Consider the following 25,856-nt stretch of genomic DNA (forward strand, 5'->3'; position numbering starts at 1 on the left):
GGCACAGCCAGGCATGGCCAACACAGCCATAACAATCACGCCGCAGTTGTTGTTGCGTGTTGCTTTTGGGGTGACCACCTTGACTGCCAGATGCTGGTCAGACTCCGACTCCGACACAGACTCCAACTCCAGCACAGACCTCGCCGATCTGCCTCTGGCAACGACAATCGCTGTTCTGCTGTTGTTTCAGTTCCTCCTTGCAACGTGGTACGCCGGGCTCATCAGTGTCAATGCTGGCAACGGTCGTCGTTGTCGGTTTCGCCTCCTTGGTGTGTGGTACGCATGCGCCCAGCAGCGCCCCAAGGAATGCGTTGCACGAAATGCAAAATGTCAGCAGCGGCGGCCCAATCGAATGGCAGAGACTCTCCACAGCGCGCGAGAGAGAGAGAGAGAGAGAGGCAAAGAGAGGACTTGCCACTCACTCGGCCGAAACATTCCTTTGACCCAACTGGAATTTCTTTTGTTTTCTGTGAGAAATTTCAAAGCAACACATAAATTGTCGTAGGCGCAAGCGGGCGAAACGATCGTTCCTCGTTCCTCGTTCCTGAAGCTGACACAGCTTCACAGCTTCCACAGTTTCCCAACTCATCTGGCGAGCCGTTCTTTGGCTTCACTAAACAGCAGGGAAATGGGAAAATGGGCCTGCGACAGCGGAGGGGCTTCCAAAATCACCGTTGTGCCCAGGCCCAGCAGGAAATCCCGAGGTCTTTAAAGATATCTTCTAAAAATCTTTGGCTAATTTCCCAATACCCGATTTTGTTGCACAGTGCCTGCTGCAATTGTGGCTGGTGGCTGTTGTCGGCTTTCGGGGCTGATCATCAGCGCTGGCATTTAGACAATTAAAATACTTCAAGTGCTTGTCTTTCGCTCAACGTCACATTTTGTTTATTTATGTGCATTAATTCGCTGGGGAGCTTATAAATTTATCCTCGCCCCCCCGACCACCCCCCCCGAAGGACAACAATGAGCCGCCCCGAATATCCTCGCATACTACAAGTTCATTGCCCAAGTCTTTTGATTGGAATTGAAATTGGTTTTGCAGGGCAGGGCAGGGCAGGGCACTTACACAATTCGTTTACATATTAAATACGATTACGAAAATCACAAACAAACAAACAATTCGATTGCGATTGCGATTGCCATTGCTTATTCCACTCAATCAAAATTCCTAGGAAAAATTCCTCAGTCGTATCATTTACAATTGCGCCTGTGATTCCGAGTCTGATCATTCAATAAATTGGCACTGTCAGTGTCCCCCCAACTCCCCCCATCACCCCCATCTCCCCGCATGACAACATTTTAACTAACTGCCTGACAAATACAAAACAGTATAATTTTTCAATTAGCAAATGATAAATCAAACCAACACTCAACGGCCGCTGCGAAACCGGGGGGAAACTTGTGTCAAATTGAAAATTCAAATGCAGTCTTTAGTTTATTAATTGCCGGAGACTATGCGATTCATAATTACGCATATAAGCAACTATTTTGCTTACTTAATGCAATTAATGGCCGAAGGGAGAATGGAGAACTTGTAATGACGAGCCGACCAGGGGGATTACTGGGAAAATTTCACTCAACTGTGAAGTTGAACAAATGTTCGACACCGCTTAAATATTGACATATATTTAATACGTGGAGCATGGTGGGTGTAATGGGTGTTAAGGGGGTTTTTCTGGAGGCGGAAAATGCTTCAATGATCTTTTAATTACTATATAGAATGCATAGATTAATATGGCTCTGGAATATTTGGCATAAAAAGAGCTTGGTTTTTGTCCAGCTAATTATTTATAATTATTTAAATTCTATAAAATACCCAGAGGACATGGAATATCGTTCGTTATCGTTTACCTCGAGCATTGCATATCATCAGCATTTAAATGTATTTTTAAAGAATCAGTATTATGGATAGAATAGCTCTTTGGGTAATAATCTTAGGGGGGTTTTGCTGGGGAAATATCAAATATTTATAACGAAAATCTTCTTCGAATAAATCCGCCGGATTAACCATAACTGTACTTGCACTAACTGTTCCATAAAGTATTCCATTTAAGCCTGATAAATACATTTGCATATGTTTTCTGTGTGTGTTCGGTGGGCAGCGTTTTATTGTAAATTTCTCAAATAAAGCTAACAATTAAGTTGTTATTTATGTGCCAGTGTAAAGATAAATTTCAATTTAATTCTAATGGCAGTTGGAGCAGGAAATAGAATTGATATTTTACAGTCTGGTTGGGCCTGAGTCATTAGAGCTTGTGAAACAAGCCCATAAATGTCCCCGCCAGCAGCGTGAGGCATCAACTGATGTGACAAACAAATTTCGTACGGATTGACTACTGTATGGGACTGAAAACTGAAGACTGAAGACAAACTCCAGCTGAGTTCACACGGATGGGGCCTGTTGCAATTGATTCACATTCAATTAGGTACGCGGCTCATTTGAATAGCAGGGCACACGCTCGGATATGCTAATCGGGCATTAGATATGAATATATGCGATTCATAGCCAGTGCTGATTAATTGTTTTGTTTTTGCTGTGATTGCATTCGAATCAGCAATTGAAAGGCCCTCATTTCCGCTAGATTCCAACGAAAGACTTGGAGAACGAACTTGTTGCAGTGGCTTCCTTGGCTTCATTAGCCTGCCTCGGCTTATATGCTAATGCCTCACCGGCTGCCGCATGTGGGGTCTGCCACTCTCTGCGCCCAGAGCCTGCCTCCTGCCTCCTGCCGCCTGCCGCCTGCATGTCCTGCTGTCAGCCCGGCCACTAAACTGACATTTATGCGCAGCACCTGTTGGGTGCCACCGCCTGTTAGACATTAATCCGTGGCATTTAGTTACGCTTTAATAAGATTTCTTGCTCCCGCCGATGCTCGCAGACTCCTCGCGCGGAGAAAGCTGGGAGGCCTCGACGTTGCATGCAGCAGCCAAGCAGGCAACCCACGAAGCCGCCACTAGAGCTGCAGACAAAGCGACGCGCCGCAGTCACATGGCTGGGGTTTTCTCGGTGGCGCCCCATTTAACACCCGTGGGCCCAGGTCCCAGTGTGTGTGTGTTTGCTTGTGTGGTTATTAAAATGCCAACAGAAATCTGTTTTATGCACTGAGCACAAAGCGTGGTGCAGCCACAAAGACGATTGAAACTCGAGGAGTCTCGAAGCAAGGGAGAGTGTTTCAATGGGTATTTGGGTACCCATTCATCGATAGATAGGAGTCCTACAAGTACAAGAACTAATGATTAAGAGACATACAAACGTGTGTGTTTTCTATGGGAAGGCAGCTGTTCAGCTCGTATTAATTTCCTCGAAGGTGTAGCCATAAGCTCGATTGGCCTGCCGATCCGTAAGGCCAAATTCCTGTGGTCTAACGAGTGTGGAACTAATTAAGGTCAGGCAGACACCACTCACATATGTGGGGCTTCAGAGAACATACAGACTCAGACTACAGACTCTGTTGGTCTGTATCAGACCCATTAAGAAATTACACGAATTTCAAAGTGCAACTGTTATATGGCTAAAAGATGGAGATCGCTGAAAGGGCAAACACTCTTGAGATTCATGCATGAACTTCACTCGAATCGGACTCGTGGAGGCTGCCATGGAAGGGGGCCAAATGATGGTTGAAACAATGCCGGATGATGATCTGCCAAGATCCAGATGCAGATCCAGATCTACTCGTACCAGCGGTGAGCAATTCATTCATATTTGTATTTACCCAACTCGCCGCTGAGTGGCGGATGATGACGACGATGATGGGAAGGAGATGCGAACATGACTTGCACCTTAACGAGAGCTGAATCTGTTTCTTGTTTTCTTTTTCTTTTATATACATATTTCCTTTCATATGAAAGGCCAGTCTCGATCCGTGTAAATGGAGTTTCGACAGCCTAATTGGAGATCAACGCAGTATAATGGTCTGTCCGAGCTGCTGCTTCTGCTGCTGCTGCTGCTGTTGCCCCTGATGATGATGAAGTCGTGGCCCGAGAACAGGTGAATGAATTTGTGACAGCCGCACAAAGGCAAATGATGTATTGATAGCATCTGTTTTGGGAGCAGGAGGCCAGTGCCAGCCACAACGGTCCACAGAAACGGCAGCCAAAGCGGCAGGACGTCGAAAAGTCTGAGACTCCGACTCCGACTCTGACTCTGAAATGGACTTTTATATTTGTGGCCTTTGTTGCCTTTTTGGCTACCAGTTGGCCGGTATTGTTGTCCCATTGAATGTTCGTTCCTTTGTAATTGGACAAATGCAAATTGAGGCCTGTAATTCTCGTTACAATTTGTATTCTCTTTAATGATTCTTTTTGAGCTTCTTCAGGGGTTTATTTCGATCGAGTTGGCAGCCTCTTGAGTTGATTTCCATATGGTTTGATGTGTTAATAATTATAATTTACTTTGCTTTAGTCTAGTTTTTGTTTATTTTTTGTTGGGATGTTACTTTATTACATTTTTTTGATTTGAAATATTACTGAAAATGATGAACAATGAGGAGATTTTTAATATTTTTGTTACAGCAGAGTAAACCAGAATTTATTGACTGTTGAAGCCTTGAAGGTGCTTTTCTGATTTGGAGTTGGTGGCTAAAAAGTGGAAGAGATATTCTTGATTTTATTCGATAAAGCTATTTATGAGTTTCAGTCCATCTGGCAAGACTTTGGCCTCATAGAATTGGATTATAAAGATTTTTAAACTAAAGTTTGTATTAGAATTATAGTCAAAAAATCTAAAATATCTTATGAAAGTAGGCAAAAGCTAATGCAACCGAATAAAAATAAAAGAAACTATAGTTCATATCATAGGAAATTTAATCAAATTCCCTTAAAATATATTTTCCATATGGAAAACCACTTAAAACTATACATAACCAGTTACAAGGGTTTAAAAATATTATTATACAAATTCTTAATTATTTATTTCTCTAATACGCCTAAACAAATCCCAAAAAAGAAGAAACTGAATTTAAAAAAAAAAGTTGGAATCCTTCGAGCCGGATTTGAACCAGCGACCTATGGATGTCTACACTAGGAAACTCTTTCTACAGTCCACCGCTCTACCAACTGAGCTATCGAAGGTCTATATTCGGAGGCCGCAAAACGAGCTCAAAAGCCAATTGGATTAATGGCGACTTATCAGTGAGAGAGAGGCGGCGAATGAAGAGCGGTGAGGCGATCGTTTTTGGGGAGTAACGAATGTAAAACTCGATTTGTCTTCGCTTCGGTTCGGCGCTGCCTGGCGTGGCTCGGTGGTTCGGTGAGATGAAAGGAAGGCGCCTAGTGTAAACAAAGAAGGTGCCCATCGGGGGCGACAATTAGTGCGGCCACCTAGGAAACGCCCGGCCGTGAGTCATCGCAGCATCGCCTGTGGGCCAAAGTGAAGCCCAGGTGATTCATGCCCGAGACGCGCACAAGACACGATCGGGCTTATCAGTCAAGTGGTGGGCCGCCGGGGTCCGCTTCTGGGCCTAGGAGCCGCTTCTGCCACGGACAAAGTGTGTTCCTGATAAGCCAAAGGGGCAATTTTTGACGGGTCCAAAAGGTGAAACGAGAGAAATACTTAACAAACCAATTAGGATGCCAAAAATGCGGAAAGTCATAAAAACACACACACACAACCGAATGCCGACCAGCCGAGCAGCCGACCAGCCGACCAATATCAGTTAATCTATATATGTATATAAATTAGGGATGGGAGCGTGATTCACGAAATCTCCAGGCCTTCTTGGCTTGGGCTAAAAGCTGTGGGAATAGCATATCTTAACATCTATTCGTGTCCGAGTATCGTTTAGTTCCCATCTCCAAAAAAGGTGCATTGGATGAAGCGGAGCGAAAAAACTGACAGCTTACGGATAATTACCGACCAAAAACCCATCCAGCAGAGAGAGAGAGAGAGCGGCAGATGGGTTGGAGGAAATGAGGGACAGCTGAGATGGCGGTCCAAGCGCCATGAGCGGCAATTTGTTTGTGATCCATTGAGTAAGGTTAGAAGAGTGCCGTGCCGTGCCGGATCCCTGTGTGCGTGTGCGTGTGGATCGATTGCTCAAAATGCCTTGTTAGATAACGAAAAATGATTCCCGCGGCGAGGGCTCGAGTCCCGAGGTCCCGAGGTCCGAGTAACCTCTGGGTTAGTTATTTGTAATTTGCTCAGGTATGTTACAACAAATTCTCATAATTTTTTAAGAATGACTCGAGTCGTTTCTCCGCTTAGTTTCTCCGTTTTAACATTTCTTGCCCAATTTTGTTTATCAGCGATTTGAGATCTCCTGGTCGCCGGGCCCTCTTGATCTAGGTATCAATTTCTGCTATGATTGAATGAATTTCCACAGCAGAATTTCCACTCTCTCTATGTGGGCGCTGCCCTATCGGCTCTTCAAATCTAACAGAACCAACGAAAAATTGCCAAGTTCCTAGGAAACCCCTAGGAACTGTTTTAGCAAAGATCCCGGATCCCGACCGAGGCACACCTTATCGTGGGCTCACATTGTGTGTGGCAGGGCAGCATCACTACTCTGCCGCCTGATGAGTCATTTAATTGAGCCGAAAAATTTCACTTTGCCACAGTGCAGTGTGCAGCCGCTGCAGCCCTCCAGGGGATGGGTAAATTAATTTACTCCCCGATAAGCCAGCACACAATCCCCGCGTGACTCATCTAACCATCTGACCCATTCGCCGGCTCGTTCCTTGGCTCCCTCAGACTCGAACTTTCAGTGCAATTGCCTTTCGATTTCAACTCTGGTTCCACTGTAGTTTTGAAACGGTTTGATTGGGACTAAAAATAGCTATATGTACGAGTATGTAGGTCGTTTCTAGGTCTCGTAGTGTAACTGAGTCTAGGGCAAGCCCCAATGCTATCTCGATTATTACACTCAGCAGCCTGATTTTGATTAATGCGACTGATTGAGTACTCATTCATAAAATATATTCAACAAAATTATTACTCATCGATGGTGTCTTCTAGAGTTTAAATATAAGATTTTTTTTTAATTTTGATAAAAATTGTTACTCATCGACGGTCGCTTCTAGGGTTTTAAAAGTTTAAAAATGTATAATTTTAAAGAAAAATTTTTTTTTAATTTTTGAAAACGAAACTAATTTATCGACGGTCTGTTCTAGGGTTTTAAATGTTTATATACAGGACTTTTTTTTAATGCAGACAAACAACACTTATTAAGTGTTATTAAACACTTAAAAACACCAACTCAATGTTTAATTAAATGTACAATTTTTTTTAAATATATTTTACTTATCAAAATTTCAGCGATCGCAGCCTTTAAAAGGCTTAAGGCTTTCTTCAGACAATATTCCCAACTATTTTGTTGTTTTTTTTTATTTAATGAAGACCGACAATAATAAGTGATATTTTTATAAAATATTGGATAAAATTGTAACTCATCTTCTAGGGTTATAAAGGTTTAAATGTTTGACTTTATTTTTAAATGTAGTCCAACAATAATAAATATTATTTAATTCTCAAAAACACTAACTCTATGTTTAATTAAATGTACTTTACTTATCAAAATCTGAGTGATCGCAGCCTTTTAAAGGCTTAAGGCTTTCTTCAGACAATATTTCCTACTATTTGGTTTTTTTTTCAATGCAGACCGACAAAAATAAGTGATATTTATATGAAATATTGGATGCAAACCAACAATAATAAATGTTATTTAATTCTCAAAAACACCTACACTATGTTTAATTAAATGTTATATATATTGGAAATGTATTTCATTTATCTAAATTTAAACGTTTGCGGGCTTTAAAAGGCACAATTTCTTCAGACAATATTCCCTACTAGACTTTGCGTTGGACGACCAGTTTACTGGAATTCTGTTGGACAGAAATCAACTTATTATAATTCAAATTTATTGCCCAGTCTTATCAGCATCAAAGTTCATTCAGCTGTTTGAATAGTTTTTCCATACACATTTCTGTCAGTCCGTTGGCCGGCAATTTGTTAAGCTCTAGACAGCTCGATGGAAAGTTGATATGCCAGCCGTCCACAGTCGTCTACAGATGCTGATCGTTATCACCCGTTTGGATCTGGCTTATTTAATGTCATTTAGGTTGGGGCGCACCACAAATTACCCGCACCCGCTGTGGCACGGGCTCGTAGCGGGTTTTCCACCCTACCGATTTATTTGCATACATCATCATGTGTTTTTTTTGTAATCTATAGACTGTTTAAGGTGCTCTTGCACCTCTTGTCTGCTTATCTGCGCCCCTGCTCCCGTGGGGCGTGTCTCTGACTGTTTCTTGTGGGCTTACGTTATGCTGCGATAAGCAGTTTGCAATTGTTTTCTGTTGACGTCTGATAAGCGGGGGAAGTTTCGAATTGGCACCTGGTTCGACAACGCCTTCGATAGCTCAGTTGGTAGAGCGGTGGACTGTAGAAGTGATTGGGCTCGTAGATCCTATGGAGCTATGGAGCAGTCATCCATAGGTCGCTGGTTCAAATCCGGCTCGAAGGATAATGCGTCTCTTTTGGAGTGTTTCTTTTTGTGGAATCTTACTACTGAACTTTGAGAGATATGAAGTAATATCAAACCAAGGTGGGACTACCAAATACTAACTTATACTTCATGGTTATTTTTGTATGTTAAAAACAGCCAAAGATGTAATTTTTGAATTTTTAAATACCTGAACCTATTCAGTTGAGCTAAAAAAAATAGGCATTTTATGGAATGTTTTTGAAAAAATTAAATTAATTAATAGCCTTTAAAAACGTGTTCTGGAAACCACCTTCTTGCTATATTAACAATGAATCAATCTATGCAAAAACAATTATTTCATATAAATCGGTAAGATATAGCGGTTTGACTTTTGAAAATTGTTGAACCTATTCAGTTGAGCGGCACTGTATTGTATGTATTGACTTGCATTTGTTCTTTATAGCCAGTATGTAGACGACCCATCAGTGACCATGCCACACATGGGAACTCCAATATATAGGTAGCATAAAGTGGCCAGATTTTGACAAGATCTTCAGACTTGTGTAAAAGCTTTTCTTACAAAAACTTGTTTTTCGAACCATCGTCTCTATGGCATCTATGCCATATAGTGGTCCGATCTCGAAGCAAGCCGAAACATGATCTGTTTATTCATAAACGACAATATGCATAATATTTTTTTTATTTTTTAGAAATAGTGGACTCGAGATTGTTCCAAAATCATCGCCCAACATGGCTACACCATCCATCAAGAATATTTACATTTTATGGATAGTTTTGGCCAATTTCGAATATAATTATAATAATATAATTATTTTTTAAATTATTTTTTTTGCCCTTTAGTCCAAGTTATTGAGATGCCTTTTTTTCCTCCCCACCTAAAATACAAAAAAAATAAATAAAAATAAACTTCAATGTAAATAGTTTTTAATAAATTTTTTTCTCTTATATTTTTTTTCTTTCTTTCTTTTTCCTCTTCGCTCCATTGCATTCATTGCATCATCAAAAATATGTGTGTGTGTGTGTTTGTTTTAAATAAATAAAATAATAAAGTTTATATGAAAAAATACATATACAAATCGTGCTCTGCAACATCAGGCACGAATCGATATTTTCATTTCGAGTTTTCTGGTGTTTTTTTTTTGTTTTTGTTTTTTTTTGTGGTTTTCCGTTTCGTTTCTACTAATTTATCCAACATGCTGAGCTTAACTGTTCAATCTTATATGGCTACATTAATTAACGTTTACGGATTTATTCGAGCTTAGCTTAGAACGCATAACGATGTAAATATTTATATGTATATTCATAGAGCATAGTTTATTTTAGTTTAGAATTTTCCATCTTGCTTTGTTTTTATTTTACAGTTACGTTTAGGTTGGTTTCGGAACGAAGTTTGAATACCGTTTCGTAGATTTATGTTTTTTTTTGTGTGTGGGTGGGTGAGTGTGATATATAAGGATTTCGAACAGAACATATACAAGAGACAGTTATTGTATGTGTGTGTGTGTGTGTGTGTGTGTGTGTGGTTGGTATTTCCTAAATAATTTCAAGTAATTTTCCATCGATTATATTATCGCTTGAGTGCTCTAGTAAATTTACAAGTGATTTTTTTTCATTATAAAATTATTAACAAAAAAAGGCTAGTAGAAAAGTTCTCCTCCTCCTCCTCCTCGTTCTCGTACTCGTACAGATAATAGTTATATTTTAGCATTTTTATACAATTTGTTCACTTTGTTTTTCTCCTCAGCAGCTCCTGTGTATCCTCGATGGCTATCTGGTGGTCGGTGGTCGGTGGCTGGTGGCTGGTGGCTGGGCATGGCGGCTATTTACAGTTGACTCTGCTCTCTCGCTGGGATCTGCTCTGATCAAGGGTTTTCCAAAGCCTAGCTGTGGAAACTGACAGAGGCTCCTCTCCAAGGTGGCGCGATAGGGCGGGGGGCAGGGGGGGCGTGGGTTGTGGGGTGTGGGGTATCGGCTGCATCCATATGTATATACTCGTACAATTAAAGTCTAACGATTTACACTTAAAATTCAAATATTCAGTCCATTTTGTTTGCGTTGTGTTTAAAGCATTGACGGCTTGGAACCAAACAGCATTTGATGCTCTCTCGCTCGCGATCTCTCGACACTCGATTCATTCGAATCATTCGATTCATTCGATTGGTCTCTCTTTTTACACTCGGCTCTGTCTACAGTGGCTCGATCGAATCTATCGACAGCCACAGCCCACCACTGTCATCTCCTGATAGTTCTTGAGCACAACTGTACTTTGGTCATTGAGATAGAGCATGGCGACGCTGTCCAGCTGCGTGGGCACGCAGCAGGCCTTTGGTACCTTCCCTGGATTGAGATTATTGACTAAGGTTTGCACCACCGCGTGGTTCGTCGAGTTGAAGTGATCGGCCAGCGGGAAGGGGCACTTGCCGTGGCAGTAGTACGCATCGTACCCCGGTGGCGCCACGATCCAATCGTCCCAGCCCACGTCCGCAAAGTCCACGTAGAGCGAGTGCCGACGGCAGGTCTCCTCGTGGTTCTTGCGCCTCGCCGGCCTCCGTTGGTGCCGCCGATTCCTGCCGCCTCCGTTGCCCTTGCCACCCTCCCCGGCACCGCCACCGCCACCGCCGCCCCCACTCACGTCCCGTATCGAGCGCGCCTTGTGCCGCCCATCGTCCGTGTAGGCGAACAGTAGCGGCTGCTTGTGCTGCCACTGCTCGTGCGCTTCGTCCGCGCTGCGGCGCAAGCGAACATGATGGTGGGGCGCCGGCTTGAGCGAGCGCATCGTCCGGACCTCCACCAGCAGGCCGTAGTTCTTTTGCGGTGTAGCCAGCCACCGATCCACGGCAGGTTGCACGTCCAAGCTCACCGTGTCGGTGCTGTTCAGACGCACTGTCTTCGTGTCGAGCAGCAGATAGCTCGGCTCCCGCTGTCCCCGGACACCCACGCGGGTGATGTCGTAGACGAGCACTTGGTACCGTGTCCGGTTCGCCGACGTGGAGGCCACCGCCGCCTGCGCAAGCGCGTCCCGGGTCAGCTGCAGCTCGGCGGCCTTCAGCTTCTCCTCGGCGGGTATGCTCTTCACGTCGAAGTGCAACCGAAACCGATGATGATGAGGAAATCTGTCGTCGATTTTACTATCTGCAATTGAAAGCAAAAGAAGGAGAGTTTCGATTTGAGTAAGAACCATAGATATAGGACGTGGCATCAAAGCCCCTTCTCTGCGATCAGCGAACGGTTCAAAGTGACCGAGAGACTCCGATATCCGGATCAGGAAAAAGTGGTTTCGATATTGTAAGTGCGGATCAGGGAATCAACTATGATAATCCGCTAGATTCTCGATCAGGGGGGGCAGGGGACATAAAAACTGACAGAATTTGCGTACCACGTACCACGGCAGGTGATCGGACAGACATTCGAGCATGTTCTCCTGGCTTCTACCTGCGATCGTAAGTAGCCCCTGCTTAAAAACTCCCACTACTTGAGTTTCCTCAGAGAAAACGGGAAAACAGGTCGAAAATCGCACGTTCCAGTTGCCGCTGTCCAGCCGCCTTTTTACGACTGGCGCCTGTGCTAAAGACTCTGGCCCACCCTGGCCTACCTTTGAGGATCCGATCCGATCCGATCCGGCAAGGTGCAAACTCTGCACGCTTGCTGAAAAATCTTAATTTGAATCGATGCCGCTGTCGATGCCGCAGCAGCTACCATCTTACCACTCTCGAGTGGTGCACACAAAAGGAAAATAGTCGTAAATTCTTTTGAGAATCAAGAACCGAAACCCTACACCCTACACCCTACACCCGCAGCCGCACCCGAATCCGAACTCGAATCCGTAACCAAAACTGAAGCGTAGCCAAGGCAAACCGAACTGAGGCTTAGACACTTGGCCCTAGACACTTAGCCATGCCGGTTTGTTGGCTTGGACTGGACTGGACTGGACTGGATTGGTTACCTGTTTGCTGTTACCGGCCTAGCCTGCCCTGTTCTAACTGCTTTATTGTCCGTCCCTCTAATCCTGCGGAAAATAATGCGAAATACGTTTTAATAATAATTGTTATTTCTACAAATACAATATAAAAGCCATTTAGCGCATGCGCTAAACATTCCGGGTGTAATTCCGTTGAAAATTCTCAAGGTCACTTTTGGGCACGGCTAACGGCCCGGCAGGTAAAAGGACCTGTCCACTGTCTGTCCTTTTCGCCTGCTACCCTCTCCGGCGTTCTGTTCATTTTGAAAAGCTGCGAAATTTCCGCGTGATTCCACAGTTCTTCGCGCCTGCTTGAATGATGCACTCGGCCAGGTATGCAAATCGCTTAGATGAAACAGTATTTCAGGGAAAATCCAGATACGCTCTTCATTCGCATTTTAGTAGCGGAAAGTACGCGTTTCCCATGAGTGGAAAAAAGGGGGAAATCAATCCAAAAGATGTATGGAATCCTTTGCCAGAGAGCCAGGGTAACCAGAGAGCAGGTGAAAAATATAGGTCATCGCATGACAAAACTATCAAGGTTTTAGTGTGTGATAGCGATAGTATCGATCTTTTTTTTGAGTGGAAATCTATGTATTCCTCATGTACGTACTACCTTTATTATTTATCTATAAAGTAAAGTATTTGCTATCATAATCGATACGAGACAGGATTGAGCTGATCATAAAATAATCCTCAAGAGATCGGTCCACTATTCATGTGCAATGTTGGAACTCATTGCCACAAATCCATGCCACAGATACCACTCTTAAAGTGTATTGAAAGTATTTGAAAATTAATTGAAACTACGATATGAAGAATGGAAATCAAAGGGGACTGAAGGATCTTAGCTTAGATCTTAAGGGCGTCTAGGACGTCGCTTAAGAATCGGTGTTCCACTATTTCCTGTGACTGTAATGCCTCGAAATTAAGTCCCAACCCTGCCTTGATCCTCTTACAAATACGAAAAGAATAAACCTCGTTTCAGATACCACCGAATTATATATACGATCGAAATTTTGTTGAGAAAACTGAGAACTCACCTTTGTGTGTAAAACTCCTCACTGTGTTTGCTGATTTGGTCAGCAGTCCTGGCCTGGGTATGTTCACCGAGTCCAGTTCGTGGCCCATGATCTCCGCGTAGAGCTTCTTCATGGCCTCGGGTATGATGATCTTGGAGCGATCGATCTTGGGCGGCCGCTTCATGTTGAACAGCGACAGAAGGCTGTTCTCGATCTCGACTAGAGTTGAGGGATCTGGTTTCAGTTTATCCTTAATGAGTTCTTTTTTGCTATAGGTCGACGGCTCCTGCTCCTCGATGATGGCCCCTGCGTTGGCGGGGACATTGATGGAGGCCACCTCCTCCTCCAGGGCCAGGGCGGGATCATCCACGAAGATTGTTTCAATCGGGGATTGATGAGATTCTGTGGATGTTAGCGCAGTCGTAGTCGCTGGCTTGTGATGTTGCTGCTGCTGCTGCTGTTGCGGCTGATGATGCTTCTGATCCTTGACAGCCATTTTGTTGGATTTATTAACTAATTGTTTAGGTTTATTTTTGGAATTTTCTAATTGGTCTGTTCTTGGCTTATGCACTTCGTTGAACTGTCGATTCGCGTCACTTTTGCTATGTTTATTGCCCTTGTTTTTGTTATTCCTTGGGCCTTTATTTAGGTTGTTGTTGTTGTTGTTGCTGCGGTTTTTGTAGTTGTTGTTGTTGTTATCACTATCACTATCACTGCTTTTGTAGAGCAATTCGTTAAAGGGATTAAATGCTTTTGCTAATGCTGTTGTTGCTGTTGCCGTGGCCGTTGCTGTTGCTGTTGCTGCCGCAGCCGCTGCTGATGCTGCTGATGCTGCTGATGGCTCAGTGCGGGTAGGCGCTATGGCTGCGATGAATCTCTGGGATATACTCGTATCCTCGGTGCTAGCAACTTGAACGATCGGTTGAGAAGTCGCCAGCACTGCGAGGAGTAGAATCCATGCGCGCATGGTCGCTTGCAACTCTGGAACGATACAGAAACATGGGAGAAATGGTTTAGCATTTGTCGAAAAGGGTTACTCTTCGGATCGATCGGTCCTCCGCTCTTTCACTCAAGCGTTTGAGCGCTTCGGTGTTTGAGTGTGGCCCCGAGCTGGAGCGAGACGACTATACGGGCCGAGCCCAGCTCTTTCGCTCACTCTGCTTGCCTCTGTTCGTGCGTGCGTGTGTGTGTGTGTGTGCGCCTGTGTGTGCCCGACGACGTGCGATGCTCGACTGAGAGGCACACGATCGGGCTCTTTCGGCAGGTACCACAGGTAGAGGCAGCGCTGCTGCGGCCAGCGTCGCTGCGTGGGAGACGCCGACTGCGACTTGCCGTCGCTGCCGCTGCCGCTGCTGCTGCTGCTGCTGCCGCTTCCTTTGGCACTCCGGGCACTCTTCTTGGCACATTTCAAGAAGCGCCTGCCCTGCCCTGCCCTGCCACGAAACTTTTATGGCCCACAAGGGTGAAAGGTGCAACTAAAAAATGGCTGGCTCTCCTCTCTCTCTCTCTCTCTAAAACACTCATATCCAACCCGGCCCCCCTCCCTCCCCCCTACCTATGTACAAGTGTTGCAATCCGGGCGGACATTGCACCTTTCGGACTGACACGCGATCTTCTGGGCCATATCGGCATACCAAAAGCATTCGCTGTGCCCCGTTTTATGTCTACGCTTAGAAATTCAATATAGTCCCATGCAGCCCCTGCCCCCAGGGCACCCCCCTGCCCCTGCCCCGTCACAGGCCCCCCTGGTCAATCCAATGTGGGGTTCGATGCAAGTTTTCGGTTATTAGAGAGGTTTCAATCCGCGTTCTTATCGCACGGGCTTTGATTTATAAACAGGCGGCAATTCACAGGGAATCAAAACTAAAAACCCACTGGAATTATCTGGAAAATTTATGAAAATTATTAGAAGTATTCTATATATTTTGGTTATAGGCAATAAATTTCCAAGATTTTATCTCAAGATGCGCCCAAAAGGTACAGGCACAGAAACACACACCTAGAACAAATTACATGTTGTTCTTCACATAAAGATACGCATCTTATCTTGTACTAAAAAAAATTTGTTATATGACAGGGCGCTTGGGCGCAAAAGGAATTTTCGAAAATTGTTAAATTGGGAAGAAGAATGGAAGATGGCACACGCTGGGGGGTGCAGTCCCAGTCCCGGTCCCAGTCCCCAGACCAGTAGAGAGCCCTCCAGTCCTCATCCGGCGGTGAGGGCTGAAAAAGATCTTCCAGCTCTGATAAGACGGATTGAAAATTGGGAAATCTTAAGCGGCAGAGAGAGAGTGAGAGAGAGAGCCAGCGTGGAGCGGGCCGGCGGCGGGGGAAGGGTGAATGAAATGGGTGAATTTCATAAATATGTTTATGATTTGTTCATAATTTGTTGTTTGTCTTAAATACGTTCCCAGAACCCGCCAGGTTCTGTGGCCAAGCGTGTGGCTAGAGTTTCAGCTTGATTTTCTCCTCTATTTACTTTCTGTTTTCCAACATTTCCCACATGCTAGCGGCTCTACCTGCCCGCCCGGGGGTTTTCGGGGATTTTCAAGCTCGGCCATTCGTCCACTCAATGAATTATGGCACGGACTTGCCTCTCTATTCGAACTGTGAAATGTCGCAAGCCCATGCTAAAGTTCAAATTTCAAAGACCAAAAAAATACAAATAAAAATATAAATAAAGAAACTTCGAAATGTTTCGCAAATTGACACATTTTTTATTAACGTTTCATTCCGGTTACCCAATATCATCGCACACACACACACACGCACACAATTACAGATACATTTGTATCTGTGCCGCACAACGTCAGCAATTAGATTGGTTAATAATAAACGCAAACGTAGACAAAACCCTCGCTGGGCCAAAGATACAGATACAGATACAGATACAATAGAAGTAAACTGCACCGAAATCTATATTTTTGTATATAATTTATGTCCCCAGGATATTGACGTTTTTGTTTTGTCTTTGCCGCCGCTTTTTATGTGACCATCTCTCTTTTTTTTTTTTATTCTCCACCTTTTAAGAGGGTCTCATCTTCGGAAAGTACGGTACTTTATTGTGCGGGCCAACAAAGGTCAAGCGAGTTCCTAGAACTCTGATCGACAGTCCTCAATACAATTATGATGTACGTGGAGAAATATTTTGATTAACTCTGGCGAAGGAGGCCTAGGGGTTGCAAGGGACTCAAGATTCGAGCTGGTAATCACGCCCTCTCTATAGGGATGGGGATTGGTTGATTTGAAGGATATCTGGAGTAATCTCCCCATTATAAATAATTATTCTACAGCTTTGGAGGCAAAGAACAACTTGAAATGATATCCCCTCTCCCTTGGAAGCCACATGCATTCCTCCCCGCCCCCTCCCAGCAAACATTCCCCAAACAATATCAAATTTTCCGTATCGAATGCCACTCTGGTTATGCAATGGTTCAGTTTTGTGTGCGGTTCTCACAGCTTGTCCAAGTTCAGATTTTTTGGGGACACATTTACATAAGCTTAGGCTCCGTCCGAGCTGGGGGGGAAGGGGTTAGGGGGTTTGGAAAAGCGGGTGAAAATAATGCATATCGAGAAGAAAAACCCAACGAGCTCTGGTTCGGGACTCACCTCAGTCTTATAAAGTTTCCTATGGTTGAATGATATCGCTTGATATTGGATCTTTGTGGGCCCGTTTCTGTGGGTATTTATACGACATGTGTTTAGTCGTTAATTTGAGCGCCGTTTGTATTTAGAGAGAGAGAGAGAGAGAGAGAGAGAGAGAGAGAGATATTGATGGATTGCCCGAAAAGCAAGCAAAATAAAAGCGACCAACTGTCTCGTCGGTCGGGGGTCTTGTCGTGGTCTGTCTATAGGCTGGGCTGACACCTTTCGTTCCACTGAATTTATGACGTCTGCGACTGCGAGTGCCACTGCCACTGCCACTGCGAGTGCGTTATCGCGCCGTGCGGCTTTTGGTTACACTCCGATATATTTGCACAATTTACAGATGTTTATGGCACTTGAGGCTTCCGTTCAGTACTGTTGTTGTGCCTCTCGTTTCGCTTTTCAAATAAATCACGTTTGTGTAAATATCTGATAGGGACTTCTCTCACTCTCACTCGCTCTGTATATGTATCTGTATCTGTATCTGCATCTGCATCTGTACCTGTAACTGTGTATCTGTTGCTGTTTCGGTTTCGGTTTTGGTGGCGTGCGTGTTTCGGCTACTGTATCTCCGTTTGGTTTGGTTTTGGTTTTTCGCTTGCGATAATTGTAGATAAAGTAGATCGAGTTCTTGTTGAAAATTGTATTGCCGCACTCCAGGCGCTGGGTGTTTGTGCTTCGTGTTGTTGCTGCGGTCGGAATGCCGCGGCACATGACACTCTCCCCAGTGAGTATCTGGCAGATACACTTGTCATTCGGATTCAGTTACTTTCTTCCCGTTTGCCATTTGTCCGAGCACTCGCCGCGGCATCGGGGCCGTGTCGTAGCTGTAATCCACATATTTTCCAAGGAGAGACTCAATTGTTTATGCAGATTTATTGTTGTTTTTGCTGGGTTTTTGTTGTTGTTTGTTTTCAATGCGCACTTCACACGCGAGAGACAAGAGATGTATCTGTATCTCTTTGGCAGTATCTGCTGCGTGTATTTGTTTCGTATTCACAGTTTTGTTTGCCGCTGGCTGGCGGCTGTTCAGATTTCAGGGTTTCCCTTTACAACTTGTCGGTTGGCATTCCATTCCACACCACACCACACACACCGCACACACCGCACACACCGCACACACCGCACACACGCACCACTTGGCAGCACACACTCATCGATTTCTTTGTTTCTGCATCAAATTTTGGAACATTTATCGCTTTTGAACGTTTGAACGCGCCGCAGTACGGATTTTCTTTAAAGCTTTCGGCTGTGTGTGTTTTTTCGTAACGTTAAGTTTTTACTTTGGCTTCCGCTCTGTGCTCTCCGTGCAGCGGAATAGTTTTAAACTCGATCAGCGCTGTGGAACGACTAACGCCTTTCTGTCTACCTCTACCTGATTCAGATACTCAGATACAGATACAGTAACAGCCGACCGAAGCCTCTTCGGCTCGCTCGTGTTCGGCTTTCGAGCGTTCGCTGTTCGCGCCGCTCGTTTCTCGTCTTCGGGCAGCTCCACTTTGAGAGCAATACTTGAAAGAGAGAGACAGACGTTGAGACACACGAGAGCGCGCCCTCTCAAAGTTTTGGTTCTTGCCTCCTCCTCCTCCTCCGCCGCTTCCGCCGCCTCCTGCACATCATCATCATCGTCTTTGGGATGATCATTATCGGGGCAATGATCATGATCACGCACCTCGTCTAGCGCCACTTTTCAGTTTCCCAGCCAGCCAGCACGACGTCAAAAATCTTCTTCGTTTCGTTCTCTCTGCCTCTGCCTCTCTCTCTCTCTCTCTTTCACTCCACTCACATTCTCACTCACACCAACAGTCAAGTCGGATGGCTCGCTCGCCGCAATTTATCATACAAAAGTGGAGTTTTAAGACAGAATTTCGTACAAAAGGAGACCCCCATATCATAACTAATTTTAGTAATAAATATGCCGAATATATGCTATCTTACAGATCGTACCGACCCACTTATACGGCGGGATAAAATGTAGAATGTCGAATGTAAAATACTCTCCGGCTATTACTCGGGATTTCATCATTTGAGCGCACTCAAATTTCATTCCCTACTTTATTCTGATTCGTTGAGGGTGGCTTATAAGAAAGGAAACACCGGAAACGTTGAGTAATATTCGCAGCTTTCTTTCAGGAATTTATCTGCCACTTTTCGACACTCTTTGAGGACACTTTCTAACTGAAGCAACTATTTTACCGATGAATACTTTTGAAAATCGAATTTTTCAATGAACTATAAACTTAAAAATATTTTTTTTTTTGCAAGAAAGGAACAAAAGTTCCCCAAACGGCAACAATTTAGAATCTAATCGAGTATATTGTATATTCTTTGCCTTATAGGTATGGATAACTGAATCCTACAGTTTCCTCTGGCCACCAATATCTTCTTGACTTACTTTTGTAATTCCAGAGTGTCCAAGAAAGCGACCACGAAAGCCTTAAACCGTTTTCTTGCCGAGTTCAGCCAGTAGAGAGGGGCACATTTGAGAACCTCGCTACTCTTTTCGGGGTGTTGCACGAGCGCAATGAGCCAAGTATGAAACCGAACTGTCTCGCCCGGTCGCGATCACGCATTCCTGGAGCTGGAGTCTGAAGCTGCCAGCCAGAAAGGCAGCCAGATCGCCTGGGCCCAGGGGCCGTACAGCACAGGGGCCACAGGAGTGAGCGAGAGCCCCCGAGTCGAGCTGTTTTCTTTTCAAGACTCTGTGTCTGTGTTTGTATCTATGACTCGGCGGGTGTCTGTACGTGTGTTCGTGTTTAGGTAACGAAATCCTTAGCAACCACACAGATACACAGATACACAGACACACACAGATACACAGATACACAGATACACGGGCATTGCACAAACAGAAAATGAAATCAAAAAGTCAGGAATTAGTATAATTTTATTGGTTGGCAAGAAGTAAAAAAAAGGGCAGCGGCCGCCATAGGAATGACACTTGCTGGCTCTTTCACACTCGCGCACACAGATACTCTCGCTAGCACAGAGCCGCACCAATACCAGCGCACAGCAGCTAAATGCATTTTAACTGCCTTTTTTTTTAGCTGTTCTTCTGCTTCTCCCCCTGCCCTCCCCGCTGCCCCCGCTCCCGCTCCCAGAGATGACTCTTGACTTTAGTCGACTCAACCTGAAAACACCCGCGCATGCGCAGCCAACGTGACTCTGCCACAAAAGATTGTGGTTGTTGTTGCTGCTGCTGCGCCTGTGCCTGCTCCTGCTGCTGCGGCTTTTGCAGTTGTTGCCAAGACAGCAGGTGCTGCAAGCCAGCCAAGTCGACGACGACGACGACGACGACGACGACGCCGGCGCTCGAATCGCGGTAGGTGGAGCCGCCTGGCTGACTAACTTGGCTCTCAGCGACTGCCTTGAACTGCAGAAGAAGGCAGGAAAGATTCTAAAAAAAACCCTCTGAAGCGGGAGTATAAGAAGGGGTACAAGAGGGGTAGAAGAAGGGGTATAAGAAGGGGTACAAGAGGGGTAGAAGAATAGGTACAAGAAGGGGTATAAAAGGGGTACAAGAAGGGGTTCAAAAGGGGGTACAAGAAGGGTTACAAGAGGGGTAGAAGAAGGCTTACAAGAGGGGTACAAGAGGGGTGCAAGAGGGGTACAAGAGGGGTACAAGAAGGGGTACAAGAAGGGGTAATATCTAACACTTTGGATAACAAGTAAATGTATCTCTGTATTCTTAGGTATGTATATTCTATCTTTGGAAGCTTTCCTCCAGGAGAGTTCTAATATTTGAATACCACGTGTCAGAGCTTTGACGTCTTGATATCCTTGTATGTTTCTCTTACTGGAAGCCAGTCAATATAGAGTACAAAGACACTATGTGTATTCGACTCTAGGAAGTATCTTAGATCCCTACTCAGTGGCGTCGGTGCTCGGTCGCGACGTCTGGACCGGAGGCTGACCAAATTAAGCGTTGCCAGACATTGCGGCTTTTCTCTGGTACACACACACACACATACACACACACACATACACCATATGGAACTGGCGCCAAGGCTTCTTAAGTAGCCTTTGTCCCTGTTCTTCTCTTCACTTGCCGCCGTCTGACCGGCCCTTGGCATTTCCTTCTCCCCTCCCCAGTTCCACTGTGAGCATCATATTTCCAGGCAATTTGTCAGTTATCCCTAGCCGGAAGAAACTGTTAGTAAGCACTTTAGAATCTAGCTTAGGATGCAGTTGGTTCAAAGCCGAACCTGAACCTCTGTCGTCGCTTTGGCTGCCTCACCGAAACATGCCCAGCCCTCTGCTGGTGCTCTGCTGCTCTGCTGTTCTGCTGCTCTTGTTGCCCCAAAGTGATTCATGCCCATTGGCGCAGAGGGAACGAAAAACGAACCACAAGAAGCGACTGACTGCAGAGATACAAAAACAAAAACAAAAAAAGAAACACACCCAGACACTCGCACAGACACAATGAGAAGAAGGCGGGATCCAAAGTTCTTCGAAATCCTTTTGTATGTTAATCGTCGAGCGCCGCCGTCTGATTTGTCCGTCGCCCAGTCCCCGTCCCAGTCCCAGTCCCATCTTTATCTGTCTCTGTCTCTGGCTCTGACTCTGACTCTCTGTGTGTGTGTGTGTGTGTTCTGAGCTCCTCCTTCGTTTTGTTTGGTTTCTTTTGCTGCTCGTTCTGCTCAGCAACTCCACTCTCACTGCATCCAGCAGATAAACAGATACAGATACATTTGCTCGATGGAATGCTGGCATTCTCTTCACTCAACTTTAATGGCATTTAATTACCTTTCGTACGGCACTGCTTATCGGGGCCTAGGCCCGGCTCTTCGGCTCTCCGGCCTGGACCACCTCAAATCGAGTCCATGGCCCGCTATCTGGCAGGCTTATCTCATATTTTGCCATCCCTGGAACTCGAGCCCGCCATGGAACCTTCACCATCGGCGCTACTTTCACTGGCCATCCCATCCCAGTGTCGGCATCATCCCGCCCGAAACACGAAATCCATTATCAGCTGCAGTTCATTTATCAACCTCCTGCCCCTCTCGGCTCGTGTGTCATTTGTAAACGACTTGGCCCGCAGCGGCAAGTGCTTGGCAAAAACATCTTACAGCGCAAAAACTCCTTGACACTGTTCGGAGGGGCACGAGACGGGGAAGGAGGAGACGGCTGTCTACCGACCACATGCCAGGCCATTGCCATTGCCATTTGCCATGGCCTTTCCCTTTGCCTGGACCTGGACCTGCGACACAGCAGGATCATCATGATCCCTTTTTGCATTCTGTTGCCCCTAACACGCAACGGGGGAGTGAGTCCTAATTGTCCTGGACGCAGAGGCAGGCCTGACCTATGAGGGCTCTCACGGGGACACGTCGTGGGTGGAGAGAAAGGATATTTGCTCAGAGTCAAGCTTTGGCAGGCGGTAAGAAGCGAAGGAGTGAAGCCAAGGCAGACACTATTGTATTGTATCTTCCTCAGTCCATCCAGAAATATAATCCACTCATTAGATGTGTGTTTGCTATTGGATTTCAATGGTTTTCATCCACAAGTAAACCTCATTAGGGGATCCTTTATCCATTTATTCGCTTTGTTTCGCAGTATTTGCTTGGTTGGAGAGCTAATCAATTAACTTCGAGCAACCTGAACAAAAGTTGCTTAACAATGCCGCTTGGCACGTGGACATCAGCGTAGAGCCTTTCACTGCCGCCTGCCTTCAACTTGATGGAAAGGTGACAGTCACAGTCACTTCAGAAAAACAAGACAGGGAGGCAGTGGTAGTTACGGATACAGATACAGATACAGACTTGCAGAGACAGGGGCACAAAAGAAGAGGCAGCCGCAAAACTGCAGACAAACAGAGGGACAGAGGGGCAGAGGGACAGACAGAATAAAGGAAAGACTGCGATCCGATCCGATCCGAGGCTGATTCCTACGACATCTCCGACGGACAATTGTCAATTGTTGCTCAACTGGATCTGGATTCTTGTTGGCTTTGTCTTTTGTTCAATTAAAACGTTATTATTGTGTGTTTCGTTGTTTGATGAATGACAAACTGGCTGTAAACTGCAACTGCAGTGCGACTGGGGACCCACAGTCTAAGTTGCATCTCGTGAAAGCTGATCCTTGTGTGCCCCGCTTCGGAAAACGTTTTGTAAGACGGTATGGACTGAGCTCTGGGTTCCGATCTTGTAGTAATTTGATGCCTGCTCATCGATGTCCCTTCTTTTGTGTTCCACCGAATCGTTTGTTTGTTTATAAATTGGTAACAATGCCGCCGCCTCCTCCGATCGCCCGGCCATTAACCATCGGGATCGATGCCTGGCAAGGCTTGATTTATGCATTCTTGATGGTAACCCAACACCGAAAGCGGACAAAATTAATACTGTGAAGCATTTTATTAGCGCCAGTTAATAATTTCCTTCAAGGAGAGTCTTTCAAATGCACTGGAGAAAATTATGACCTTTTCGATGGATTTGACAACTTGGTTTATTGGTTGTTTCTTTATACATTTCTGAGGGGATTATTTATATAATTTTGCATATTTTTGGGACTTTTTACAGGTCTCTGCCTTGGAAGGACGATCCTAGAACTTTAAAGATAGTTTTTTCGGAGAATCTCAGTTTCAGATGAGTCCCAATTCCCAAGGCTTTAATTTGGAATGATATTAGACTCAGATGAATGTCTTTTATTGTGTTGAACCTTTGCTAAAATCACAAATGGCATAGAATAAATGTTCCTTGAAAGTTCGTAGTCATTTTCAATGTCGTTCCATTTGATTCATATATTATTCCCAGTGTTGAGTGGTGGAATGGGGATGGGTATTACTTATATGTAATATAGACTGCCGTCTCATCATCCTGCCCTTGCCCGTCATCCTCGGGGTGGAGCAATACGTTTGCCTAGAGCTGGGACATGGCCACATGGCTCCCACTTGGCCACTTGGCCACTTGGCCACTCCACTTTATGGAAACAGTTTGAATTCGAATTAACACAGCGGGCAGCCCGCATGAGCATTAAAAGTCAATTGCAATTAAGTTTGGTTGGTTTCTGTATCGGAACGTGTGAGAATATCAAAGGTGAATGGGCTCGCCAGCCCTCTCGAGTGGGCCACAAATCAAATCCGCTCCAAGACGGAGCAGAGCGGAGCAGATCGGAGCGCCATCGATAAAACTTAATGGCACCCATAACTGTTGTGGCGAATGGCAGCGTGGATCCGAAACGAGACGGGACGAAACGAGGGAATATTGCAGCATGCATTCAAATTTATTACTAATTGGGTGTGAATTGCAACAAAATAAGGGCCGGGGGCAGGCAAGTGCAGCATGCAACATAATCGAAGCTGGTGCTAATTGATAGGTCTTTGATCTGGCGGCCTCTATTTATTTACAGCAATTGTAAAACAACAATTCGGGCATAAAACAAACAACGGCCCGGCGGGAAGGTGGGGGGTGGAAACGGTATCTGGACGATGGGGAGTACTTCACGTAATCGCCGTGAAAATGGCCCCGTTAGCCTGCAGCCAATCCATTCGCTGCACATCAAAATCATCATTAGCACCGCAGCACCAGCAACTTCAGAGCTCGAACTCGATTTTGGGCTCGACAAATTCCCCAAATGGCGGCATTAGTGTCAAGTGCCACGCGGAAGGGAAACATAAAATTTTATGATTTCATAAATATTTAAGCAGACGTCTCAATCTCCTGTCGAAACCCCCGTAATACTCAGATCTATGCCCCCCCCCCCACCACCCTCCGATTGCCACGCTCGAGTGGCAGATCTATCTGGCACGGTGAGGAGAACCTTGGTGTTTATACAAACTATTTCGGAACCCGCAACAGAGAACACATTAATTTACTTTGTCTTCTCCGCTTCTCCGGCTGTAAACACTCACTTTTCCATTTGTGGCTGGCCCGTTCTTGAACGTACTCGGGGGCTGTTAATACATTAACTAATCGTAATGGCGCAATAATCGCCACTTACATAAATATTGCCTCATATTTATGGCTGATTTTTATGCATCAATACTTTATTTTAGTTATTACTTTAAATGAACTCTTGAATCGGACGCATACTAATCGGATAGAGTGTGACCAGAGGCAGAAAGGGTTAGGAAAGGGCGAATTTTACAGGTGCTGGAAGGATCCAAAGAGATCCATACTTAGAGTAATCAAACGATAAATACAATGTTTCCTCTTCGCCCACCCAATTTTTTGGGATCTCAACAGTCAGACCTCAATTCGGAGAGTAAACATCGGCATAGCCATAAAGGTACGTTACATTTTCCATGCTCCGGCAATAGCTCTGGCTACTTTACAGCCAAATCAAAAATCCAAAGCCCATAAAATAATCGAACTAAGCGTCTACGCATCTCCAAAGCAAACAACATTTGATTCGGGCCAAGTTTTGTTGCCAAGACGATAAAATCGTTTGAGAATCTGTCACCTTGTCGCCATAAATTCGCCGCCCAACCGCAGAGAAAACCACAAAGCAAACGCAACACGAGGCGGCGATGAGAGCGATGAGGCAACAACCGGAACAACAACAACCACAGCATGGGAATCGAGAAGAGAAGAAGTGAAGATCTTTTGGAGAAGGCACCCATACTCGTAATAGTCTCTCTCTCTCTCTCGTACGCGTACTCGTAAATTGTAAACAAAATTATTGCAACGATTGCCAAATTAAGTGCAACCGCAAGATGAAATTCAATTTTTGCAAAATGCAATTCTGTTTGTTTGTTTAACCAGTTGTGGTTATTGTTGTTGCTGTGGCTGGGGCTGTTGTGGATCTCACAAATTGACCCAATGAGAGGGAGGGGGGGATTCGCCTCGA

The 25,856-nt window shown here is 45.0% G+C and overlaps 1 protein-coding gene and 2 non-coding genes across 7 annotated transcripts in view; 1 reads left to right on the top strand and 2 right to left on the bottom strand.

The window, feature by feature from the left end:
• Positions 1-4,976: 4,976 nt before the first annotated feature.
• TRNAY-GUA (transfer RNA tyrosine (anticodon GUA)) lies at positions 4,977-5,070 on the bottom strand. Its single transcript has 2 exons — positions 5,034-5,070; positions 4,977-5,012 (listed from the first exon to the last, which is right to left on the bottom strand). It is a non-coding gene; the product is annotated as a tRNA-Tyr (tRNA).
• A 3,277-nt stretch (positions 5,071-8,347) lies between these two features.
• TRNAY-GUA (transfer RNA tyrosine (anticodon GUA)) lies at positions 8,348-8,462 on the top strand. The gene is made up of 2 exons: positions 8,348-8,384; positions 8,427-8,462. It is a non-coding gene; the product is annotated as a tRNA-Tyr (tRNA).
• Positions 8,463-9,588: 1,126 nt separating this feature from the next.
• Positions 9,589-25,856, bottom strand: part of dpp (decapentaplegic morphogen) — a 34,408-nt gene continuing 18,140 nt past the window's right edge. Inside the window, exons 1-3 of one of the 5 annotated variants that reach the window (XM_033379912.1) lie at positions 19,465-19,612; positions 13,446-14,405; positions 9,589-11,576 (exon numbers count right to left, since the gene is read on the bottom strand). In XM_033379912.1, coding sequence (XP_033235803.1) covers positions 10,651-11,576; positions 13,446-14,391 — 1,872 coding nt within the window. In that variant the 5' untranslated portion in view covers positions 14,392-14,405; positions 19,465-19,612 and the 3' untranslated portion in view covers positions 9,589-10,650. Of the gene's footprint in view, positions 11,577-13,445; positions 14,406-14,580; positions 14,680-17,033; positions 17,565-19,464; positions 19,613-25,856 lie in introns of those variants that run through there. The other 4 variants (XM_001355941.4, XM_033379910.1, XM_033379911.1 and 1 more) reach the window with 4 other exon arrangements.

This window comes from Drosophila pseudoobscura, chromosome 4 (genome assembly GCF_009870125.1).
Source record: "Drosophila pseudoobscura strain MV-25-SWS-2005 chromosome 4, UCI_Dpse_MV25, whole genome shotgun sequence".
NCBI classification, from domain to species: Eukaryota; Metazoa; Arthropoda; class Insecta; order Diptera; family Drosophilidae; genus Drosophila; species Drosophila pseudoobscura.